Source organism: Arachis ipaensis, chromosome B5 (assembly GCF_059453495.1).
Source record: "Arachis ipaensis isolate K30076 ecotype BB chromosome B5, ASM5945349v1, whole genome shotgun sequence".
NCBI lineage: Eukaryota > Viridiplantae > Streptophyta > Magnoliopsida > Fabales > Fabaceae > Arachis > Arachis ipaensis.
The window spans coordinates 63,974,188-63,999,203 of NC_142440.1; the positions used below are offsets into that span (position 1 = coordinate 63,974,188).

Genomic DNA, 25,016 nt, shown 5'->3' on the forward strand with positions numbered 1-25,016 from the left:
CTCCCTCCCCTTCCCTCTCCCCCTGTCGCAGCCCCCATCCCCAACGCACACTTCTCCCCACCGTAGTCTCCGTCGTATCACAACCCCCTTCCCAACGTACACTTCTTCTTTCTCCCTCAACACCACCATTCACAGCAACAACAACTTTAACATCAACAACAACAACAATAACCTCCACCACTCTCCCTCTCCAACGCACACTACCCCTCCCTCCCTCAACCCCACCACTCGCAGTAACAATAGCCTTAATATCAATAGCAACAATAATCTCCACCACTCCCTCTTCCCCAACTCACACTCCCCTCTCCCTCCCTCAACACCACCATTCACAGCAACAACCTCAACATCAACAAAGTTGCCCCAAATCATGAATTGTCCCAAATTTTTAGGTTAAATTATCATTCAAAAAAATTAATAACAATAAAATTCAGAGAAAATAAATAAATTCATATACAATAATCAAAATAAAATAAAATAAAATAAAACTTAATACAACACCACCAAAACAATAATAGAAGAAGAACACCAGACACAGAGAGGGAACGACACGATGGAGCCAAGATGGAACCCAGACAGAGGAGGCATGGCAGCGACTGGGGGCTAGCAACAAGCAGATACAAGCAGTGAAGACGACAGCGGTGAAGACACACAGACAACGCAATGCCACGAAAGAGATAGACGACACCGGCGGACGCAGAAGATCCGATGACGAGATGGCGACAGTACGGTGTCCATGACACTAGCTCTGTAAGACTGAGAAGGTTGAACTCTACTGCTATTTTGGGGGAGAGTGAGTTGAGAGTGTGAGACACTGTGTTGAGAAGGGGATTAAAATTCAAAGGAACAAGGGAAGGGGAATTAGGGTTCAGAAAGGGAAATTTTGGATTGAGGAGGGAGGAAATGCGTTGGGGATGGGGAATTAGGGTTAGGGAGGGGGAGGGAAGGATTAGGGTTGGAGAGGGGGAGAGTGCATTCAAAAAGGGGAGGGGAAAGGAGAAGAAGTGCATTGGAAAGGAAGAAAGAAAGAAGTAGGGTGGAGGGGGGGTTTGCCATGTCATCAAAATGTAGTGGCCATGTCAGCACTGTACTTGCCAAAGATGTGTTCCGGCGAACTCGTGGGTACGCTTGTCAAATTTTAAAATCTTTTAAGGACCATTTTGTCAATAACAATAGTGAGGTACCAAAATATCAGCGTTTGAATCTTTCAAGTACTGATTTGGTCATTACCTCTACATATATATTATTAAGAAAATTTTCAAAACCCTTACACACATGGCACATACAAGTAGTTCCATTCTAGGCTGGTTCCAGAAGAGTCATACATTTTGTAGAATCTCAGATACTGAATTGTCACAAATGGGAAAATATAGGTACTTCGAAAAACAATTAGTCAAGGGGTAAAAAAAAGTTTTTTTCTTAACTAATTATTGTTAACCTGAATCCTAAAACTTCCGAGAAATTGGTTTGTAGCCATGATAGGTAGCCAAAATTCCTAAGATAGTAGCATCTCTTCTATTTTATTTGGATGCAGTAACATTCTCATTAGCAAAAAACTAACATCCAAAATTTTCACAATCACTTACAATCAAATCATAGGCATATCTTCTAACCTAACCAAATGATAAAGGTGAATAATCAGGAAGCACTTCAAAATTCATATTTGAGTGTAACTTGCAAATGAAGTTACAGCTACAAAGATTGTACCATATACTACTATTCTTTGTTACAAAATTTAGGCGAAGCAGCTCAAACTTTTGTAATTCAGTAAATATAAAACTATTGGGACCAAAGAGAAAAGAGAAGAGACCAATATTTCCTTGATTTTTGAATGTAATATCGTGTAACAACTAACAAGATACTTGATTGATGAAAAAAAACGGCTAATATCTTAAACCCTGAGCATAGTAGCTTCCCAAATTTGTTCATTAATAAATGATAAATTAACTAGATACGAAACCTATTGCAAATTGCAATCAGCAATTCAGCATAACTCTTGTAATGGCCATAATTTGTGCCAAATTTTGTGGTTGATCATTCAAGCCAAAAATGCTCATATCAAAACCCATATGAACTCTGTTAGGATCTAGTTGAGCCCCAAGGGGCTAAAAGCCATTAATGACCTTTCAACTTGCACCGGGTGCTTTATTAGGATGAAGTGGAATTTGACCCGACAACCCAATATTGCTTGACGGCAATCAGTACCTTTTCGGGAACAAGTGGACCATCCTCATGGTCAACCATTTTGGAGTTCCATCTCATTCCTCCGACGATTTTCTTGACCTTAATTAAGATGTCAACTTCGTCACGGATGATGACTGCTCCTTCTGGCCGCAAAATCCGGTCCATCTCAAGAAGAATGTCTTCTATGTTACAGCTGCATATAATGTGAGACAAGATTTTTAAGGCTACATGGATGAACCTATCTTCTAAAATCAAGTAGTTATGCTGGTCTAGATCCAAATGTTACACAAGCTCTACATTTGGGTGAGGGTTACTGAACCATAGCTCTTTAAAGAGGCATGTTCAGACTTCCACAAGCATATCAAATAGGCACAAAAGTTTGAATGCTAAACAAGTTGTTAGGCACATTAGATAGAGAAGCATTTTTGATCAAGAACTGATATAAATAAGAATTATAAAACATGAAAATTTAATCAAAGGATCGCTTACTTGTCCTTGTACAGACTAAAAAGACCATCGCTATGAATGAGGTCGTAGGTCCTTGGATATGTGGAGAAGGCTTCACACCTGTGGATTATAAGGGCCCGATGTATGAACAAATAAGGGGGGAAAGCCATGAAAGATGAGAAAATTGATAATTCATTTCACTAATAGATAATGGCACGAGATTAGTATCATCGTGACTGAGTAAGAAAACCATACCAATCATGATAGATGCCAATAAGTCCTCGTTCATATATGACACCCAGTGTACTTTTCTCAGCAATAGTAGGCACAACATTCATGACCCATAACTTTGGAGATTGAATAGCTGCGGCAAAACTGCCCAAACCAGCATTCATGTCCATAATGTTGCGATACCTTCCAGTATCCAGGAGGCTATTAATTTTCTTATAAGCATTTACGTGCCTTTTCCACTTATTGTTATCCTCCACGAATGTCTCAACACTAACTCCAGGAACTGCACCATTAGCAATTCTAGGAGGGGTTGCAAATAGCCTCTCGGGAAATGGCTTGAGTTCACCAGAAACTTTAGGTGTGCGGGTAACACAGGCCTCCATTTTCTTATACCTGTAGACACAACGACATGATACCTCATAATTTTCGAAGGATCAAAACCAAACAGAGACTTGAAATCATATCAAAGAATGATTTTGACAATAGTATTATGGACTGACTATTGAAAGGGTTCACATGACATAAAACAATGATAAATTGGAAAGATGACAAGGAAAATAAGCAGTCACATATACTTCAAAGATGTTTTCATCTGCTTCTTATTGCCAGTTTCAATCCAAGGTCACTATGGTTAAGTGAACATCCTCTTAACCATCAAGATACTTTGGAAACTGGAAAAGCATTTTTTAGAATTATACATGAAAATATCACTATTATTCTCCCAAATATCTTTAGCTCAATGCATAATGCAAACGTCTACATCCTTGCACATGGCTTATAGAAAGAAACAATGGGAATAATAATAATGCACTGCTAAAATATACAAATTGTTTAAACAGGAAGATTCTTACCAGACATCATTAACATCGGTTGTTTCACAAAAGTTCACGCCAGATTCTTCTTGTCTGCTACGGCATGATTCGGTGTCCATAGTTTTTTGCCAAATGGCAATTTCAGCCTCCTCTGACTTCTTCTCCCAGCAGAGGAGCTTAGCAACCTCTTCAATCTTTCTTTGTTCTTCCTCGAGTTCCTCCTTAGGTCTCTGCCAGTTTCTATAACTTGCCTTCCAGTTTATTGGAGGTCCCGAAAGCACCCAATAACCACCAGGTCTTAGAACTCGGTCTACTTCAATCATATAAATTCCATCTGCAAATGAATAATGCAAAATTACGATTGTTATAATAAATAGGGTATAAAAAAACCAGATCAAACAGAATACGAAGTTAAGAATCCAAAAATTATTGTCCTGCCTAAGTTACAGCAAATATTTCAGAGTAATCTTTCTGAATGCAAAATTCTCACCATTTGCTCCCCAAGGAATTAAGCAACGAGAACAATGAGCCATGTCGAAGGCCGCAGAAGGATAAGGCGTTTTTATGGTTCCAAGAACACCAATGACAGCAGGTACACCTCTTTCAAGAGCAAACTGTACTTGTGCTTCATGAGAGTCCCTTGGCGCAAATGACATTGCAATAACATTTCTGCTCCAAAGATAAGCACCCCAACTGGCAACCTGGGAAATAAGACTTAGAGCTTAAAGAAACTAATAATGCTGTTTTATCAATTAACATGTAATAGAAGGACAAAAATTGGTTTTATGTTCTATGAATTTGATGAGGAACATACCCCACAACCAGTGTCCAGAGCTGTCCTAACTGTCCCATCATTTATAGGGATCACGGAAGCAAGTTGGTCGATATATTTATCTGCACCTTGAGGAAATTGGGTGCCACCACCGGGGAACCTAAACACTGATCCTTCATACTGGATCCAGTTCTGAATAGCCTTCTCAACTGTAAGGCTCTTGTACGGTGCATTTGCGTAAGGAACGTAGTCACGGCTCTTTGGCCATGGAAATGGAGTGACATACCCCTTGGGTGCTGGAATCATACAGTGTAGCTTCTCTCCCTCAGGGGGGCAATGCCTCTCTCGATAGTTCATGTTTTCTCTTGGAAATGTCATTGCACGCTGCTGATCTTGGCACGGAGTGTAATCCGTATATCTAGCAGCACATGGCTCAAATTTCTTAGCTTCTGAATCGACCTCATCGATCTTGCTAACCTCACCAGCATGGTGAGAGTCAAAACTTAAATTTGGAACTGTGTCACACTCTTGGCCTTTCTTGGTGATCTCCAATGCTATGCTATCTCCCTTTCCAAAACCGCTTCTCTGCCACGCACCCAATATATAGAAGAAACAGCACAGACCAACTACTATAAAGACCTGCACAGAACTTCTAGTCCTATTATCAGCTGCACTTGGTTTTGCCATTTAGAACCTGAAATAGAATAAATAATCAATCCTGACTCAACTCAATAAAAATTGTATTTATAAGACTAGCAAAAACCCCAAGGTTAAGTACTACATCATCCAATATCAAGATCAAGAATAAAGATCTCAAGACAAAAGTAGCCAGATGTATTTAGCTTTCAATCTGCAAAATTTAACAACTTGGATACTCCAAGGAAAGAAAGTAAGCTTCAGTGAATCATATCAAATCACTTTGAATCATTATCGCCATGAAGGAATTAATTATTAGTCTGAATCATACGGTTCAAGAAAAATGTCAAAGCAAGCTTCAGATCTGTTGAATAGAATCAGAGTTTAAGCTCCATTTGTAATAAATGTTTCCACTGGGAAAATGCTTATGCATTTTGTGTAGTACTATGTTAATAGAAGACAAAAGACAAGACAAAAGGACGAAACATGAATGAAAGAGAATAATGATTAACTAAACCAGTACAAGGTGTTAATGATGTGGGATCTAGCTTCACGTAAATGCAATGCAAGATCACATACAAACACTGGAAAACGCGTTTCAGTGTTATAATTAATGAAGACGACCCACCAAAAGTTGCTAAATAAGGAATTTAACTTGGGGCACAAAAGTGGGATAAAAAAACTAAACTTTGAAAGTACCAAGATAGAAAAAAATCACCATCACTTGAAAGGAAAAAATCAAACGAGGAAAAATCTCTTACCGATCATATGAAGCTGGGGCGGGAGCAATATTTGGAAGATCTGAGATGTTTCCTTCCTTCCCACACACACACACACTGATAAATCTTGGAGGCTTATATAAATTTTCCGGGGGACCAAACAGTGATCTTCTTTTCTGTTTTAATATTCAAATGATGATGATGATTGTGTAATGGGAAAGGGATGTGAAGGATCCAGTAAGAGGAGTGAGACGTGTCAAATCTCAAATAATAAAAAATGTACAAGAGATTCCTAATCTTTAATCCTCATGAGGTTCTTTTCCATCAGCAATTAGCAGCAATCAATGAATGTTCACATGAAAGAGACACAGTAACGGGATTGGCATCACCACTCACCATAAATAAAGAGAAAGGGAAAGGGAAAGTTAAAAAGAAAATAAAAGAAAGTAAATAATAACAATATAATAATCATAACAATATAATAATGATTCTAAAAAATATTGGATGGAACATTTTTGTCTTAATAAATTTTTTATTTTTAAAAATTTTTGAGAATTATTTTTGTATGACTGGTTAAATTTGTATAATTTGAAGAAGAATAATTTGTGTTAAAACATTTTTTTTTGAAGATCTACTTATCTTATAATAAAATTTATTAAAAATTTATTGTTGGAAGGCATTTTTATATTTAGGTTCCCATTTGAAGTTTATCCCTTTTTTCATGAGTTTGAAGAAAGATATGGCTTTTTGGGCCGAGGCGTCGAGGGAGCGTAAGTGGACAGCAAGCCGCCCGATCAGTCTTTGGACATCTTTGAGATTTGTGGGGCTGCTGATGAGCAGATATTTTATACACTTTTTGGCATTGTTTCCTTAGTATTTTTAGTACATTTGATTAAGTTTTATTATGTTTTAGTAGGTTCTAGTGCAAAAATCACTTTTTGGATGCTACTTTGAGTTTTTGTGGTTTTTCTATGATTTTAGGTGATTTTTGGGTAATTCTGGCAAGTTTTGAAAAAGCCTGATTCAGAGATAGAGAAAGCACTCCAGATGTTGTAAGATTCTGACTACCGTGCATTTCAACGAGCATATCTGGAGCTACAAAGATCCAAATGACGCGCTCTCAACGACATTGGAAAGCTAAAATCCAGGACTTTTCAGAAATTTATAATGGTCCATACTTATCTTTGGAAACGATGTCCCAAAACGGGCGTTGAACCCCATCTGACCCTCTGCCTGGCGTTTGGACGGCCCAGAAGAACCAAGATGGCATTTGGATGCCCAAAAGAGAGCAAGACTGGTGTCCAACGCCCCAAAAGGAGTCTAAGTACGTGGATTCACCCAAATCTCAGCACAAACACTCACCAAGTGGGCCCATATGTGAATTTTCGCATCCTTTAGCTTAGTTTATCACATTTTTGTCATTTTTAATTAATAGTAACATCTTTTAGGTCTAGTATTTTGATTATAAATAAGAAACTTTCTTCCTTCTGAGGATCATGCCTCCCAGGAAGGGAGAAGCATAGACATATTACTACTATTATTTTTTGTAAGCTATGAGCAACTAAACCTCCGAGGTTAAGGTTAGGAACTCTACTGATTCTCATGGATTAATAATATTACTGTTTCTATTTCAATATATGTTTGATTCCATTCTAAGATGTATCTTCATTCTTCAAACTAATGAAACCGGGTGGAACGAGAGTATGACCCATTTTCTACATGGGTTCTTACGAGTCTCTAGCGGGATAGCATTGAATCACAAGCTTGATTATACATCTCTTAGACGGCTAATCCACGACTTCGTTGGGGACATGGGAACATCTGTTCAGCCGAGGTACGGGGCGATTAGGGCCTTAATGGTATAGACTAGAATTATAAACCTTTATTCTCTGATCCAGAAGATTCGACCTTGTCTGTGGCATTTTTTGTAGGATCACCAGGGATTGAATTGCTAAAGCTTCACCCTCGTTCAGATTGGATGACCATTAGCACTAGCATGCGATCTGAAGCAGAGGAGATTAATGACCACTAGTCCCAGGGTTAATCACTTATAGTTTTCCATGGAATGATTCATCCATTGTTGGAATAAACAGTAAGAAAAATTGATTCAGAAAGAAGAAGCATCTCCAAAGCCTCAACCAATTTCTTATCACTGTTTTTACACCAATTTAGTAATTCTTTCCTTATTCTATTTTTATGCGTTTTTCACAACCACTATCTTTTCTATCCGCCTGACTAAGATTTATAAGTTAGCCATTGCTTGCTCAATCCAATAATCTCTGTGGGATTCGACCCTCACTCACATGAGGTATTACTTGGACGACACGGTGCACTTGCCGGTTCATCTGTGCAAAGTTTGCGGAGTTCAATTTCGCGCACTAGCTCCTCATCTCAAGGATGGCCTTGCACTTCTTCGGGTTTGCTTCTACTTCCCATTACGTGAACATGAAATGAAGCCTAGGAACTTTTTGGCTTCCATCCCGAAGGCACACTTCATCGGATTGAGGCGCATCCGGTGCTTTCTTAGGGTGTCTAGTATGAGTTTGTGGTCATTAATGAGCTCCTCGCTTGTTTGTGTATGTCCTAGAATGTCGTCGATATAGACCTAGAGTTTGGTCCTAGAGAGGTCTTTGAAAATTTTGGTGACGAGCCTTTGGTAGGTGGCCCCAGCGTTCTTTAACCCGAAAGGCATGACTGTGTAGTAGTATGTGCCATCGAGGGTTACGAACGTGATTTTCTCTTCGTTTAGTTTGTGAATGAGTATCTAGTTGTACCCGGAATAGGCGTCCATGAAGTTGAGGTACTGATGTCCCAAGGCAGCGTCAACCAGTCCGTCGATATTTGTCAAGGGGAAGGCATCCTTTGAACAAGCTTTGTTTCAGTTTGTGTAGTCGACGCACATTTGCCACTTGCCGTTTGCCTTTTTGACTAGGACGACATTTCCCAGATGAAGTCTGCTTCAAGTAAGCCTTTAATTTGCTTTCTGACTTCGACTGCTCGGTCGGCGAACATTTTTCTTCTTCTTTGTGCTACTGGCTTGGCTTTGGGATACACGACCCTGCGGTGAGAGATTCGGTTGGGGTTTATTCCTAGCATGTCAGCTGGAGTGAATGCGAATAGTTCCTTGTTTTGCTTCAAAAGTTCCATAAGGTCGCTTTTTAGATCGAAGGGTAGGTTTTTGTTGATGAACGTGAATTTGTCTTTGGTCTGTCCTATCTGCAGTTTTTCCATATCTCCTTCTGGTTCTGGTTTGGGTTGATCGTCCTGGCGTGCATCTAGGTCGGTAAGGAAAATCCCTGCCGCGTCCCAAGACTAATGCGTGAGCATCTTCCTTGCATTTTTCTTAGTAATTTACATGTGGATTTGCTATATTGTTATGAGATTTAGGTGTTTTAAGCCACTATAAATGCTACTTTGAATTGTTTTGCAAATTAATTTATTACAGGTAGCATTCGAGCGAGTTTAGTATAACTCAAGAAAGCAAAAAGATGAAGAAGCACAGCAGGAGGTGATGCCAAACGCCACGTCATGGCGTCTGGCTTTAGATCAACGCAAAGGCAACCCAAGAGTCACCTTGGTGGCGCCAAATGCCATGTCACGGCGTTTGGCACAATGTTGAACGTAACAAGCTCTAAGAATGGCGCAAGGAACAATCAAGTATGGCGCCACACCCAAGCTTCCATGGCAAACTCCATTCTCCCAAGTATGGCGCCACCTTTTTACACAAAGGTGGTCCCTCATGTATTTAAATTTTATTTTTTTATTTATTTTTAATTAGAAAAAGATATTAATTAGGTTTCTGAATTTAATTTCTAAACCAATTAGGTTAGATATAAAAAGAGAAACGATTCAACCTTTCGGGCTTCTTCTCCTCTCTCTTCTCCTATTCCGCACTTTACACTTTTTCCTGCTAAGGTTTTCACACCATGAGTAACTAAATCTCCATCGTTAAGGTTAGGAGCTATGTTTATTTGGATGGATTAATAACTATTGTTTTCTACTTCTGATTTATGCATTGATTTACATTCAAGAATCAGTTTCGTTCTTCATCCTAAAGATTAGAGTATATTGAAAAATAACTATTTTCTAACTTGAATTCTTATTGAATCTGGAAAAAGTTATATCACTTGAATTACAGCTTGAAACTGATTTCTCATAACTCTCTAATTAATTGGATTTAACGTGATACGTGACATATAATCGTCTTATTTTTTGGTTCTTAGGGTTTTGTGTGGCTTATAAACTAGGATTTAGACCTAAACCCTCTAATTAGATTAAGTGACCAAGGAATTGGCGGTTAATTGAGTTACAGGAGAATTAAATTACCAAGGAATTGGAGTTTAATAACTTAGAGTTTGCTGTGAATTGAATCTCTACATCAAAGTAATTAATAAGAATTGTTAATCATGAAATCTAAACATCTCCAAGGCCTTAACTATTTTCTCACATCCTTTTTACAACCAATTTACTGTTTGCTTTCTTAAACATTTCTGAATTACTGTTGAATGCAATTTGAACCCAAAACACTCCTTTTTACTTGTCAGACTAAGTGAATCACTCAACTATTATTGCTTAGTCCCGAGGGATCGACCCTCAATCACCTGAGGTATTAATTGGTACGACCCGGTGCACTTGTTGGTTAGTTTGTGGATTGTAAATTCTGTATCCTCTTCCAGAAGGCCAAGCTGGTGTTGTCGCATTCAACCGTGACTTCCTGGTGTGCGTATATTGTTCCCACAACACCATTATCGACTTGGAATTTCACGATTAAGAACTTGGTGAATGTGACGGCGGATGAGTCGTTGATCATCTTGCTTCCCAAGATGCTGTTGTAGGCTATGGAGTCCTTTAGGACTACGAACTCGGAGAGCACGATATTCCTTTGGCTTCTGTTTCCGATGGTGATTGGCAGCACTATGGAACCATCTGGATTAATAAAATTATCTTGGTTTTATCAACTTGGTAAGGCTCTATAACTTCTTGTCTATCACACGCAATACGAGATCTTGATTTCATCCTAATCACAACCATCTAACTGAACTTGAAACTTCCTAGCAATATGAATAGTATACTTGTCGTGCATTTTTGGATAAGATGAAAAGGTCATAATGTTTGCTTCTCTTGCTATTATTTATGTCAAATTGTCTTTATTGTAATGCGATTCCAAAAATATATTATCTTTGGTTTAGTTATACATCTTGTTGTAGCCTGAGATTCTCACTATTGATTCACTATCTAAAACCTTCAGAATGTATGCACTCGATGCCAAACCTCTAAGCCACTCAACCTAATGGGAGCCTCTTGTTATTTGGTTTTATTCTTCTTGAATGAGTCCTTATTCTTTCGAAAAGATTATTATTATCGAAAATTTTTTTATGACAATCAAATCATGAATTCTTACCTTCAAAATTCAACCAAAATAAATTTATATCGCCTAAACAGATGGAACACGACAACCTACACGTAGAAAACGAATGGTGGAGGAGATAGGTGTGATGGCGGCATATAGTGAAAAAAAATATAATGGTTGCAGCACATGGAAAAAAGTCCACGATGGTTGCAGCAACGACTAATGGCGCAAGAGATAGATGTAATGATAGCGTATAACAAATTTAAGAGGTAAAGGACATGATAGTTGCAGCAAGTGGTGGAGAGGACGGAGAAACAGATGGTGGGATAAAGACAATATTGCGTATGGGTGTGGAGTTTTAAAAATAGGAGAAATTAAGAGAAAAGAGAAGAGTTCTAGGAGAGAGGAGCAATAATGATGATAAATAAAATGAGTAAAATTAAAAAATAAGATAAAAAATATAGGGACTTAATTAAAAATTTTACGAAACTATAGAAATTAATAAAGTAATTAAACTATAATAAAAATAAAAATAAAAATAAAATTTGTCATAAAATTTTAGAAATAAAATTAAAATAAATTAATTAAAATATTTTTAAAAATTTTTGAAAATATTAAAAATAAAAAATAAATTTTATCAAAAATAAACTGATATTTAAAATATATATTTTTTTAAATCTAAATTGGCCACCGACAAGACCACAGAAGCATGGCGTCGTCGTATACGGTTTTTATTAATTTATTTTGATGGTTTCCTTTTTTTTTTTTTTGGGTTGAAATTGTGATAAAAATAAATGGTTTCGCTTGTCCGTAACTGGCGGATCCTTTTTAAAAAATGATTGAGAAAGATATAATAGTTGAGTTGGTAAACTTTTTATTTTTTAAAAATAGTTTAAAAAATAATTTTTTAAAAGTTATAGTATTGGTAAAATTATCTAAAAAATAATTTTTAATAAGTATAATTACCACAATTAAAAATAAAACGAATTATAATAGATAAAAATATAAAAGTTAAATTTAAAAATTAATCAATATATAAGGTTATATTAGACTTTTAAATTTGATAAGTACAAGATTTTGAAAAGTTTTATCATAATACTTAGTTTGGTAAAATTTTTTAAAAAGTTTTACTACAACATTTTGGGCCTATATGGCCACGGTTTTTTTTGTCACAGTAAAAAATCATGATCATAAATTCTCTAAATCGTAAACAAAAAAAGTTATGGTTACGGTTTTTTAAAAAAAAGGTGATCATAGAGTACCTACGATTACGGTTTTTAAAAAAAGGATGGCCTAAAAGGGTCCATGGTCACGGTTTTGGGGGATGGCCTAAAGAGATTTATGGTCACGGTTTTTAGGGGTGACAAAAAAGGGTCTATGGTCACGGATTTTCAAAAAAGGGTGACTAAAGAGGTTTATGGTCACAGTTTTTGGGAGTGGCCTAAACATGTCTGTGGTCACGATTTTTGGGGTGGCCTAAAGAGGTCTATGGTCATGGTTTTTAAGGGTGACCAAAAAGGGTCTATAATGATTTTTCAAAAAAGAGTGACCTAAAAGGGTCTATGGTCACGGTTTTCAGGGGTGACCTAAACATGTCTATGATCACGGTTTTGGAAGGTGACCTAAAAGGGTCTATAGTCACGGTTTTGGGGGGGGTGACCTAAAGGTATCTATGGTCACGGTTTTCAGGAATGACCTAAACATGTCTATGATCACTGTTTTGGAAGGTGTCCTAAAAGGGTCTATGGTCATGGTTTTGGGTGTGACCTAAAGGTTATGATCACGGTTTTGGGGGTGGCCTAAAAAGGTCTATGGTCATGATTTTTTAAAAGGGTGGCCTAAAAGAGTCTATGGTCACAGTTTTGGAGAGTGGCCTTAAGGGGTCTATGGTCACAGTTTTTCGAAAAGATGACTTAAAATGGTCTATGGTCACAGTTTTGGGGGTGATCTAAAGGGGTCTATAGTCATGGTTGTAAAGGGTGACCTAAAAGGGTTTATGATCACGGTTTTTGGGGGTTACTTAAAGGGGTCTTTGATCACGGTTTTAAAGGGTGACCTAAAAGGATCTATAGTAACGATTTTTTAGGTGACCTAAAGGTATCTACGCGTATTTGTGCAAATTCATCTTAAAAATAATTTTTAATATGCACAAGTATCACAATTAAATTTAAAATAAACTATAATAGACATAAATATAATGTTAAATTTTAAAATTAATTAATGTACAAACTTATATTAGACTTTTTAAGTATGATAAGTACAAGTTAATTTTGAAAAACTCCACCTTAACACTTAGTTTGATAAAATTTTTTTAAAAAGGTATTTATACTTTTCAAAAGCACAAACTTCTCTTTTTTATTTAGTAAATTAAAAATACTATGTGCTTGTACTTAAAATTTTTAAAAGATAAAGATGCTTTTCAAAGTATCTAAGATAGAACTTTTCAAATATGACTTGTACTTATCGAAATTAAAAAATCTAATATAATTTTATACATAAATTAATATTTAAATTTAATTCTTACATTTATATTTGTTATAGTATTTTAGAATTTAAAAACTATTTTACCAAATATATTTATTGTTATTTGTGTTTATTAAAAATTATTTCTAATTTAATTTATCAAATATATATACTATAACTTTTAAAAAATTATCTTTTAAAATCTAATTTTTATAAATTACTTTTAAAAAATAAAAATTTTATTAAATTAAATTTAAATACTTTTAAAAACACTCTTAACTTTTAAAAAATACAAGCATAATCACATAATTTTTTTAATTTACGAAATATAAAATAAAGAGCTTATGTTTTTAAAAAATACGAACACCTATTCAAAACACTCCACCAAAACTAAGCTTAATAATATGGGTCTTGCTTCGAACTCTTTGTTAAAAGATTAGTTAAAATATAAGTTAAAAAAATTTTCAATAAATATACTGTAAAAATATTTTCTATTAAATACCCTATAGTATTTAATAGCAAAATCTTCGATCTCCAATAATATTAATATTAACAAAAATAATTTATATGCTCTAAAATTCATTCATTCTATATTTATCTCTATTTATATAAATTAATTTATATATTTTCTTAAATAATAAATAATTAATAATTATTAATTATTAAAATAATTATATTTGTCATAATAAGATAATTAGATATGCATAGTAAAATAATTAAGCTTATTTATAATAGTGTAATAATTTTTTGTATAAAATATTAAATATATATATTTTTATATATAATAATTAGTTAGTAGTTGATTTTTTATATAGGTATATGATGATTTTAATATTAATGTGTGGAAGTTGGAGTGACCTTCAAATTGAGAACAAAGATTTGTGTGGTGCCCATGCCTACTTATGCCGTCCGTAGTTTATGACTTTATTCTTATTTATTATTCTTATGTCTCTTAAATATCCCATATGACTGTATAATCTATTGTCACACAAATATTGCTCACAACTTTGTATAAAATTAAAATGATATTTTTTATATTTTAAAAATATTTTATTTTAAATAGTATCTTTAAAAATATTATTTAATAATAAAAAATATTATTTTAATTTTAATATTATTTTCAACTATTATAATTATCGTAATTACTATAACATAATTATATTAATTAGAATGACTCTATATTATATTAGTAATTTTAAGATATCCCTTAATACATATTGCATCTGAGTGTCTCTCGATCTTCGTAAGTTTGGTTACTTTAAATGTCAGTATGTAGATTCGATCCATATTTCATATATAATTATAAAAATAAAATAAATATCATTTTTTGATTTTTTTTATATGAGTAATATTATATATTTAAATTTTTATTAATTAAATTTTATTATTTAATTTAATTAAACTTTGGTTAAAAAAAAATTTAAATATGTAATATTATTCTTTTTATTCTAAGGCAATGACGCGGGTTGCAAATTCTTTACGCATAAAATAAATTGGAAGAAATGGATATGGTCAAGGATAACTGTATCCAATATAATAGAAAAAGAAATTTAACTAACACCCTAAGAATAACAATGAAAGTGCAGTTTAACCTAAATTAGTGGGAGTTCAACCACATATGCAAATGGAAAGGTGATGGATTTTTCATTAGTCAATGCAATAAGGGTAAAGGGTGTGAAGAATTTTAGGTTGATGAAATACAATAGGAGCCCATGGGTATCTATATTGTGATGCACCTAAATTATTATTACGACTATTATTATTTAGCTTTAGCAAATTTGTTAGCGATTTAAAAGCATAAAACTTTTATAGATAAAAATTAACTTTTCTGTGTTTTTGATAATAAATGCACGAACTTTATTAAACTCTATATTTTGTCAAAATAGTGATACTTGTTAGCAAAACAAAAAAACCTGTAATATACTACAGAATTAGTTAGCTCTACTAAGATTTTTTAGAAGAGTAAATTGTGTTTTGTTAAAGTTTTTCTAGAAGAGTAAACTGAGTTTCATTCACCGACGATAAATTTACATTTTATAGTATTTATCTACTTTAATTAGGTGAAATTTGTTAGTTTTTCTCACACTTATTCATTGAATTTGCATATTTTTATAGTTTTATCCTATTTGTGCTTAAATGACTAAAGCATATTTTTTTAAGCTTTAATTGATTTATTTATTTCACTTTTTCATTCCATTCGATACCTTGATATGTGTGTTCTAATGTTTTAGAATATATAGGTAAGAATGGTACCGAAAAGTGAAAAAGAGCATGCAAAAGTGAGGAATCATGCATATTGGAAGCTTGGGAGTTTTGCAAGCTTGCATACGTGAGATCACAGTCGCGCCCCTTGTAACATCCTTACTACCAGAATGTCACGCCTCCAGCTGCGTCACTCTGATAGTGAAGAGTATTACGACGACTTTCATATATTTAATAATAAAATAGGATCCTTTGAAAAATTCAGAACTGTATAAACTATTCTTTTGAAAATTGGAAACACATACTTTTTTGTTCGAAAACACACACACACACACATACACATACACATACACACACAGACTAAGTTCTTTATACAATAACTTACAAACATAACCATCACGACCCCTAACTCTCTTTACAAGATAAAATATTAATGGCGAGGGAAAAATAAATAATAACTATACATTATATCAGTATCGCATAAGCAAAACGTAATTAAACTCTTCGTAAGCTTCTTCATCCGATTCCTAAAAAGATAAAGCTATAGGGGGTGAGAACCAAATCACATGGTCTCAACACGAATTTTCAGAATTGTCATAAAAAGATATTTAAAAAAATATTTTCCAACACAGTGATCATCGCTTATCTTATGAATCTTTTAAAAAATCAACGGTTTAACATCCAAAAAAATTCAAAACAATTTTAAAAGAAATCAATTAATTATCCAAAATCTAAAACCTTTCTTTTCTTATAAGAAGATCTTAAAAGTTTCCTAGACTGTATGAATGACTAACTTGTTCTAAGCATAGATTTATTAGGTCTATGCTGAACTAGCTTGATTTTTCATACTTAACTAAACCTCAATCAACTAAATCTCAATCAGAAACCAATCTCGACCTCCCACCCATCACACAAACAATCAACACTATCATCAACTCGTCACCAATACTCAATCACAAAGTACCACATCAGAAACAACCCTCAACGCCTCTTCCACACGCTAGAGGGATCTCTCAGAAACAAACATAGGTAAAACAAACAAGGAAAGTGGTGCACAAATCCCCATGCTTCGTACAACTAAACCAGCAAGTGTATTGGGTCATCCAAGTAATACCTGAGCGAGTCAGGGTCGATCCCACGAGGATTGTGGTTAGAAGCAAGCTATGGTTATCTTGCAGGTCTTAGTCAGGCAGATCAGAAGGATGTTTGAAGTTGTAAGAGTAATGTATACCTTAAAATCATAAATAGGAATATGAGAAAAGGGTAGAAGGTGTTGTTGGATACGGAATTGTAGTAGGACTTTGGGAATCAGCAATAGGGATATGTTGAAGGATTGGAGTTGCGTTGTCTTTTTGAATTAACTCTGGTATTACTGCTCTCTTTGCTTGTGAGTGATTACTTCAATGGCAGGCTATATGTGATTGACACTGGTTTGAGCAGCTGCCAATACTCCTCCAGATCTGAACCCCAGGTTTAGTGCGGATCCATTCTGATTGAGGGTGAAGCTCGTACAGTTCATTCTCCTTGATGATCCTACTCAAAATGCAACAAACAAGGTTGAATCTTTCGGATCGGAGGAATGCTGCATCTTTGGTTCTAGCCTCTACCACATAGACCTTAATCTCCCCGTAAATCGGCTGAAATGATGTCTCGAAAAGTCTCCAACGAAGTCATGGATTAGCCGTCTGAGAGACGTATATTCAAGCTGGTGGTTCATCATTGTCCGATGAAATATGCACTCTGAACCCATGTAGAATGTGATAACCTTATGCTAGTTCAACGCATTCATAATGATGAAGAACGAATACACATCTTATAATTAATCAAACACGGATCGAAGAGAAACAGTAATACTTTTATTAATTCATATGACTCATCAGGACTCCTCCCCTCAACCTAGGAGGTTTAGAAACTCATACTGAAAGTAAAATACAATGGTGACAACTAAAATAGGGCTGAATGGTGTTTGATGTCTCTGAAAATCATGTAAAATACACTTTAAATACTAAATATATGACTAGTAAGGGTAAAACAGTCTATTCAGTGCTAAAATCCACTTCTGGGGCCCACTTGGTGTGTGTTTAGGCTGAGCTTTGATGAGATCCATGTGCTATGAGATCTCTTGGGCATGGAATGCTAGCTAGGGAGGGTCCTCTCTGGGCCTTTGGATGCTGGGCTTTGCTCTTTGGGCGCTGGACGCCTGGAAGGGGGCAGGAAGCTGGCGTTGGATGCCAGTTTTGGGCCTTCTAATCCGAAGCAAAGTATGAACTCTTATATATTTTTGGAAAGCTCTAGAAGTCAGCTTTCCATAGCCATTGAGAGCACTCCATTTGGAATTTTGTAGCTCCAGAAAAGCTCTTCCGAATGTAGGTAGGTCAGATTTGGACAGCGTCTGCAGTGCTTTCTCTGTCTCTAAATCAGACTTCTGCTCCAACTCCTCAATTTAAGCAAGAAAATACCTGAAATTGTATAAAAACACAAAAAGTCATAGTAGAATCCAAAAATGTGATTTTGACCCTAAAACCTATAAAAACTTAACAAAAACTAAATAAAACACACTAAAAACTATTATGAAAATGATGTCAAAAAGCGTATAAAATATCCGCTCATCACAACACCAAACTTAAACCGTTGCTTGTCCCCAAGCAACTAAAAACACAGCAGGATAAAGAAAATTAAGATACAATAAATTTCTAAGTTTCAAATGAAGCTTAGTTAAAATCGGATGAGCGGCACTTAGTAGCTTTTTCCTTCTGAATAATTTTGGCATCTCACTATGCATTGAAACTCAGAGATGTTGGCATCCTTAGGAACTTAGAATCCAGATAATATTATTGACTCTCCTAGTTAAGCTTATTTTGATTCTTGAACACAGCTTTCTGAGTCTTGGCCGTGACCCTAAGCACTCTGTTTTCCAGTATTACCACCGGATACATTCATGCTACAGACACTTTAACTACGTGAACCTTTTTAGATTGTGACTCAGCTTTACTAGAGTCCCCAGATAGAGGTATCCAGAGTTCTTAAGCATACTCTTTTTGCTTTGGACTACGACTTTAACCGTTCAGTCTCAAGCTTTTCACTTGACACCTTTACGCCACAAGCACATGGTTAGGGATAGCTTGGTTGAGCCGCTTAGGCTAGGATTTTATTCTTTTGGGCCCTCATAACCACTGATGCTCAAAGCCTTAGGCCCTTTTACCCTTGCCTTTTGGTTTAAAGGGTTACTGGCTTTTTCATTCTGCCCTCCTTTTCCTGCATTTTTGGGCAGTAATGGATTTTTTTGCTTTTTATATTATTTTATTTTTCACCATTTTTCTTTCTTTTTCGCATGCATAATAATTTTTTTTCTTTTGCAACATGCTTTTTCTTTTACTTTTTGCTGCTTTTTCTTGCTCAAGAATCAATTTTCAGATTTTTCAAATTATCAATAATATTTTTCCTTTTTCCTTATTCTTTCAAGAGCCAACATTCTAATATTTCAACTTCAAACATGCACTGTTTAATCATACATTCAGAAAAAAAAGAAAATGACACCATATCAAACTAATTAAACTAATCTTATTATAAACTTAAAATTCATGCATCTCTCAATTCTTTTCAATTAAAAATTTTCATTTAAACAAGGTGAGAGATATATGGAATATTTTACAACTTTTAAGACATCAATGCAAATGATCATGCAACTAAAACAAGAGAACATATAAATAAACAGGCAGAGAACATAAAAATAACAGGAAAGGGGTGTAAAGAGAATGAATCCACCTGAATAATGGTGGCTAGTGCTCCTCCTTGAGGATCCAATGTAGTACTTGATCTCTTCAATGTCACTCCTTTGTCTTTGTTTAAGGCGGCTGCACAGGCTCTTGTGCATGCTTCCTAGTTTGCTCCATCCTCTTCTTCCATACTTAAGAGTGGTAGAAGTCAAAAAGCAAAGCTTTTGCAATACCAAACTTAAGAGTTTTGCTCGTCCTCGAGCAAAGTAGAGTAGAAGAAGGTGGGGTAGGTGGAGCTCTGTGAGACCTCTTGGTCTTGAGAGGCTAGGAAATTCCAGATTCCTTGCTTCTCTGAATTGGCGTTTGAACGCCCAGGGGCTGCTCCCTGGCTGGCGTTCAACGCCAGCAATACTCCCTTCTTGGGGTGTTGAACGTCCATCAGGGATACCCTGGCTGGCGTTCAACTTTAACACTCTTTCTGGAGTGTTCTATTTTTATTGCTGTGAATTCCGTCTCTTGACTGGTGCATATGATCATGACTTTAACAACTAAAAGAAAAACAAAATGAAAGAAAATAAACATGGTTAAGTAAGGTTGGACGGCCTCCCAACAAGTGCTTCTTTAATGTCATTAGCTTAACGAACAACTCCTTTCAAGGAGGAAGATAGTCATAGAGGAATAAATCCTCACTCCTTACTGGGAGCTTCCTTCCTGTGCTCTCATGGAATAGCGTAATACGCTCAAGAGACAGGATTTTGTTCACTGCCTGAGGTAGGGTTGGGCTTACAACAGTATGCTGGTGTCCCTTTTTATCACTTTCCTCTTCCATGGTGAATACCATGATAAGATAAGTGAGTACCACCATCTTCCATGGTGAAAAGCCCTCAGTAGGGATATTCTTGTTTTTCCAGGCCCTAAGTATCTTCCTTTTGGGACCTTCCTCCTTTGTGGATAGTGTACATCCAACATCAAACTTACGTTTGGTCTTAGGAGGGAGTGAGTTAGTTCCATCCAAGGGAGGAGGCTTGGATGCTGAATCCTTTATGCAAGTGCCTCCCTTGTCAGGGGGTAATGGAGGGTCAAGGACCTTGAATACCATCCAGTCCTTATGCAAGGTAGTCCTTGTTCCATTTTTGATTCTTAGCTTCCCCATTACTATACTTGACCTTAGGTCACACAGAGCCTTCTCAAAGGTCATGGTGCATATGGTGCAAGGAATCAGAAAGCATCTAGGGTCTGAAAGCTTCTGAGGTAGCTCTTGCTGAACTAAAGCATTGAGGTCTTTGGAAAGCAATGGAGGTTCTTCCTCCAAAGGCTTTGTACCAAACAGTTTGGCATTCAGCTTCATGAGAGCTCCTAGGTGCCGAGCAACTTGCTCTTCCCTAGTGTCTTCATCCTCACTTGAGGATGAGTAGTCATCAGAACTCATACACTGTAAAAGTACATTCAAAGGAACCTCAATGGTCTTTATGGTTTCCTTTGGTTCTGAGATAGAGGGTTCTTGAGTGGGCTTTAAGCTCTTAAGGTGTGTGCTCTCACTGGCGTTCAACGCCAGCTCTGTCAGCTTATTGGGCATTGAGCGCCCTTGCTGTCCACCCTGACTGGCGTTCAATGCTAGTCCCTCTAGCATTCTGGGCGTTGGACACCTAGCAGAGGTGTCCTTGATGGCGTTCAACGCCATCTTCCTTGGGTGTATGGGCGTTGAATGCCCAGTGAGGGCTTCCTCATTGGCGTTCAGTGCCAAGCTTGCTGCCATCATGGGCGTTGAACGCCTAGTGAGGGCTTCCTCACTGGCGTTCAATGCCTTCCCAATCTCTCCAGACTCGGCATCTACCTCAGTGGAAGGTATCGAATTTAAACTCAAGCCAAGATCATACAGGGCTTTGTCAAAAATGATCTTTCCAGTAATCCATAGGATCTGAAAGCTCCATAGATCTGACATCTTCCTTGGCAGCTCATGCTAAATTAGGATACTATACTTCTTAGTAAGTATCTCTATTTCATCTCCCCTTAGGTCTTTCTTTTCATATACCTCTGTAAAAGAGATATTGACTTGCAGTTCCTTAAGGGCTGTTGGGGAATGAGCTGACTGCTCATCTGCCAGTTCTTTATGCATGCCTAGGAAGTATGGCTCTTGAGGTTCTTTCACCTCTGCAAGAGAGAGCTCTGTGATCATCACAGACTCCTTTTGCACGCCTAGAGAAGAATCAACTTGAGGTTCCTTCTCTTCTTGAAGGGCGTGCTTAGTGGCATTCTCAGGATCCTCCTGGATATTGATTGCCGCCAGTTTTTTAGTATCATGCTCCTGAGGTTCAGCATCTTTGGTGAAGATTACTGTCTCACATTCTTTCAAGGTCTCCATGTTTAGAACTTCTGTCCTAGCTGGGGTCTCCTCATAAAAGTATAAGTGCTGGTTATTTGCAGCTATCTCAATGAGCTCATCTGTCTCTTCATGTGTCTCTATAAGGTCCAGAGAACCACCTGCAAAGTGATCTATTATCTCTCTGGCCATCTCAGAGATAGCTTCATAGAAGATGATCGTCTTGCCCATCTAGACAACATATGGGGGGCAATTTCTGAACATCAGCTTGTACCTCTTCCAAGCATCACGAAGAGACTCACTCTCCTTCTGTCTGAAGGTTTGGACATCTATCACTAGCTTTGCTAGTCTCTATGAGGGAGAGAACCTGTTCTGGAAATTGTTAATAACCTGATCCCATGTGTTCATACTTTCCCTGGGTGCAATATTCCACCAATCCTTTGCTCGATCTTTTAGAGCAAATGGGAATAGTTTTAGCTTGTGGAGTTTAGGGTCCACTCAATTGGTGTCTTCAGTGTCACAGAACTGCAGGAAGTCAGTGATGAATTTTCTGGGGTCTTCCTGTGCATGTACGTGAAATTGGAACTTCTGCAACACTAATGTAATATGTTGTGGGTTGATCTCAAAGCTTCTTGCTCTGATAGGAGGTTGAAGAACTGAAGATTGACGGTTTAGAATTCAGAATAAATTCTCGTTGTAAGTATAGTTTCTAAACCAAGCAATCAACCTTTCTTACAAACGTTTTGGTTGTCACAAGTAACAAACCCCTTTTGAAATTGATAACCGAAGTATATAACCTCGGGTCGTCTTCTCAAGGAACTGCAGGGAGGTGTTCTTATTATTAGTTATGAGTCTTATAAATTTGGGGTTTTGAAAGTAAGAAAGAAGTATGACAAGTAAAATAAATAAATAACTATAAAATAAAACTCTTGGCAAGGTATAAGAATTGGAAGTCCTATCCTTATCAATTGTGATGAGAATTGGATTTTAATCCCACTTTGTTAACCTCTAACTATGAAGGTAAATCAAGTGGACTAATTAGCTTGATCCTCAGGTCCTAGTCAATTTCTATGGAAAGACTAGAGTTATTGGAGCAACTCCCAATTTCAATCACTGCTTTATTTGACAACTCAAGCATTACCAATTACTTACCCAAAGCTAAAAGGAAGAAAATATCTAAATTAAATTAACAGCATCCATATAAATAAAGCAAAACAAAATTAAATATGAAAATACCTCAAATTGCATGAATAAAATAAAATTAAATCTAACATGGATGTTCATAAATTAAATTGGGAAAATAAATAAAAGGAAAATTGAACCTGATAAAAAGAAACAATCCTGAAAGCAAAGAAATCCTAAATCCTAATCCTAAGAGAGAGGAGAGAACCTCTCTCTCTAAGAACTACATCTAAAACTAAAAATTATGAATTGTGAGCTGATGATTGTGAATGGATGTATTCTCCCACTTTATAGCATCTAATCTGTGTTTTCTGGGCCGAGAACTGGGTCAGAAACAACCCAGAATTCGCTGGTTTCGAATTCAAACACGCTAGTTTTTTCGCCACTGCGACGCGTTTGTGTAGATTATGCATTCGCGTCACTTATCGTCAGAGCAACTATGGAAAATTATATATCAAATCGAAACCCCGGACGTTAGCTTTCCAAAGCAACTGGAACCGCATCATTTGGACCTTTGCAGCTAAAGTTATAGCCGTCTGAGTGCGAAGAGGTCAGGCTGACAACTTTGCAGTTCCTTTAACTTCTTGTATTCCTTCCATTTTTGCATGCTTCCTTTCCATCCTCTAAGCCATTCCTACGCTATAAACTCTGAAATCACTTAACACACATATCAAGGCATCTAATGGTAATAAGAGAGGATTAATATTAGCAATTTAAAGGCCAAAGAAGCATGTTTTCAATCATAGCACAAAATCAGGAAGGAAAATGTAAAACATGCGAATAGTATGAATAAGTGGATAAAGAGTTGATAAAAACCACTCAATTGAGCACAAGATAAACCATGAAATAGTGGTTTATTAGAGGTACATTGATATTTTCTCCATAGAAATCAGTGTTGAAGCCACCAAGCACCTTTCTTGCCTATTTTCCAGGTTCGGCCATGTCTTCTGTTTCTTTTTCAAAACTTTCTAAAAGGTCTCTTCCGGAGTGTTGTGCTTTAGCTAGTTATAAACGCCTCCTTAGAGTCTTCTTAGGTTTAGGATTAGGAGTCAAGAAGGGTTCTTTATCCCTATTCTTGATCATAAATAAGAAGAAAAAAAAAAGAAAGAAAAAAAGACTTTTAATAGACAAGAAGCTCCTCTTTAAAGTCAGAAGTAGAGAAAGAAGAAGAAGATAAAAAAATAAAAATAAAAATAAAAATAAAATAAGTAGAAGAAGATTATCTTGAAAAGAGAAGATAGAAGTACATAAAAAAATAGAATAAAAGAGAAGAGAAAAGAAGAAAGCTTTTTGCTCCACTTGCATCAAAGAGCTTCCAGTTAGATGTGAAGAAGAAAGGAAAGAAGATAAAGAGGTTGAAGTAAAAGAAGAGATAGGGATAGGACAGTTTTAAGTAATAGAGATGTGAGAAGAAGAGCAATATAAATAGAAGAAGTAAATAAGAATTAAAATAATTTTTTATTTTTATTTATTTAATTATTTTTAATAATTTGGTTATTAATTTAAAAAGAATTTAAAATTTAAATGTTGATTTTTAAAAAATAGAAGGGAGAGAAGAGAGAGAAATTTTCAAAAATTGAGAGAGACGAGAGTTAGTTAGGTGGTTTTGAAAAAGAAGAGAGAGAAGAAGATATTATTTTCGAAAATTAAGGAAGGAAGAGTTAGTTAGGTGTTTTTGAAAAAGAAGAGAGAGAAATAGGAGAAGTATTTTCGAAAATTAAGAATAGAAAAGTTAGTTAGGAGGTTTTGAAAAAGATGAGAGAAAAGATAAGATATTAATTAAGAAAAGATAAAAATATAAAAAATGAAAATAAAAGATAAGATAAGAAAAGATTCAAATTCAAAATAAGATAAGAAGTAAGATAAGAAAAGATTTTGAAATTAAAGTTTGAATTTAGAAAAAGATAAGATTTTGAAATTTGATTTTGAAAAAGATATGATTTAAGAATTTGAATTTTGAAAAAGATAAGATAAGATTTTTAAAT

The 25,016-nt window shown here is 35.7% G+C and overlaps 1 protein-coding gene across 2 annotated transcripts; it reads right to left on the reverse strand.

Annotated features, from left to right (window-relative positions):
* Positions 1–1,792: 1,792 nt before the first annotated feature.
* On the reverse strand, positions 1,793–6,197 carry LOC107643630 (putative methyltransferase PMT2). 2 transcript variants are annotated; one of them, XM_016347332.3, is made up of 7 exons: positions 5,841–6,197; positions 4,486–5,137; positions 4,162–4,372; positions 3,711–4,005; positions 2,884–3,252; positions 2,671–2,748; positions 1,793–2,374 (listed from the first exon to the last, which is right to left on the reverse strand). In XM_016347332.3, the coding sequence occupies exons 2-7, from the start codon at positions 5,128–5,130 to the stop codon at positions 2,146–2,148; spliced, it is 1,827 nt and encodes a 608-aa protein (XP_016202818.1). In that variant the 5' UTR covers positions 5,131–5,137; positions 5,841–6,197; the 3' UTR covers positions 1,793–2,145. The 2 variants fall into 2 exon arrangements, with proteins under 2 accessions (XP_016202818.1, XP_016202819.1); XM_016347333.3 differs by lacking the exon at positions 5,841–6,197 and adding an exon at positions 5,411–5,610.
* Between the last annotated feature and the right edge of the window lie 18,819 nt (positions 6,198–25,016).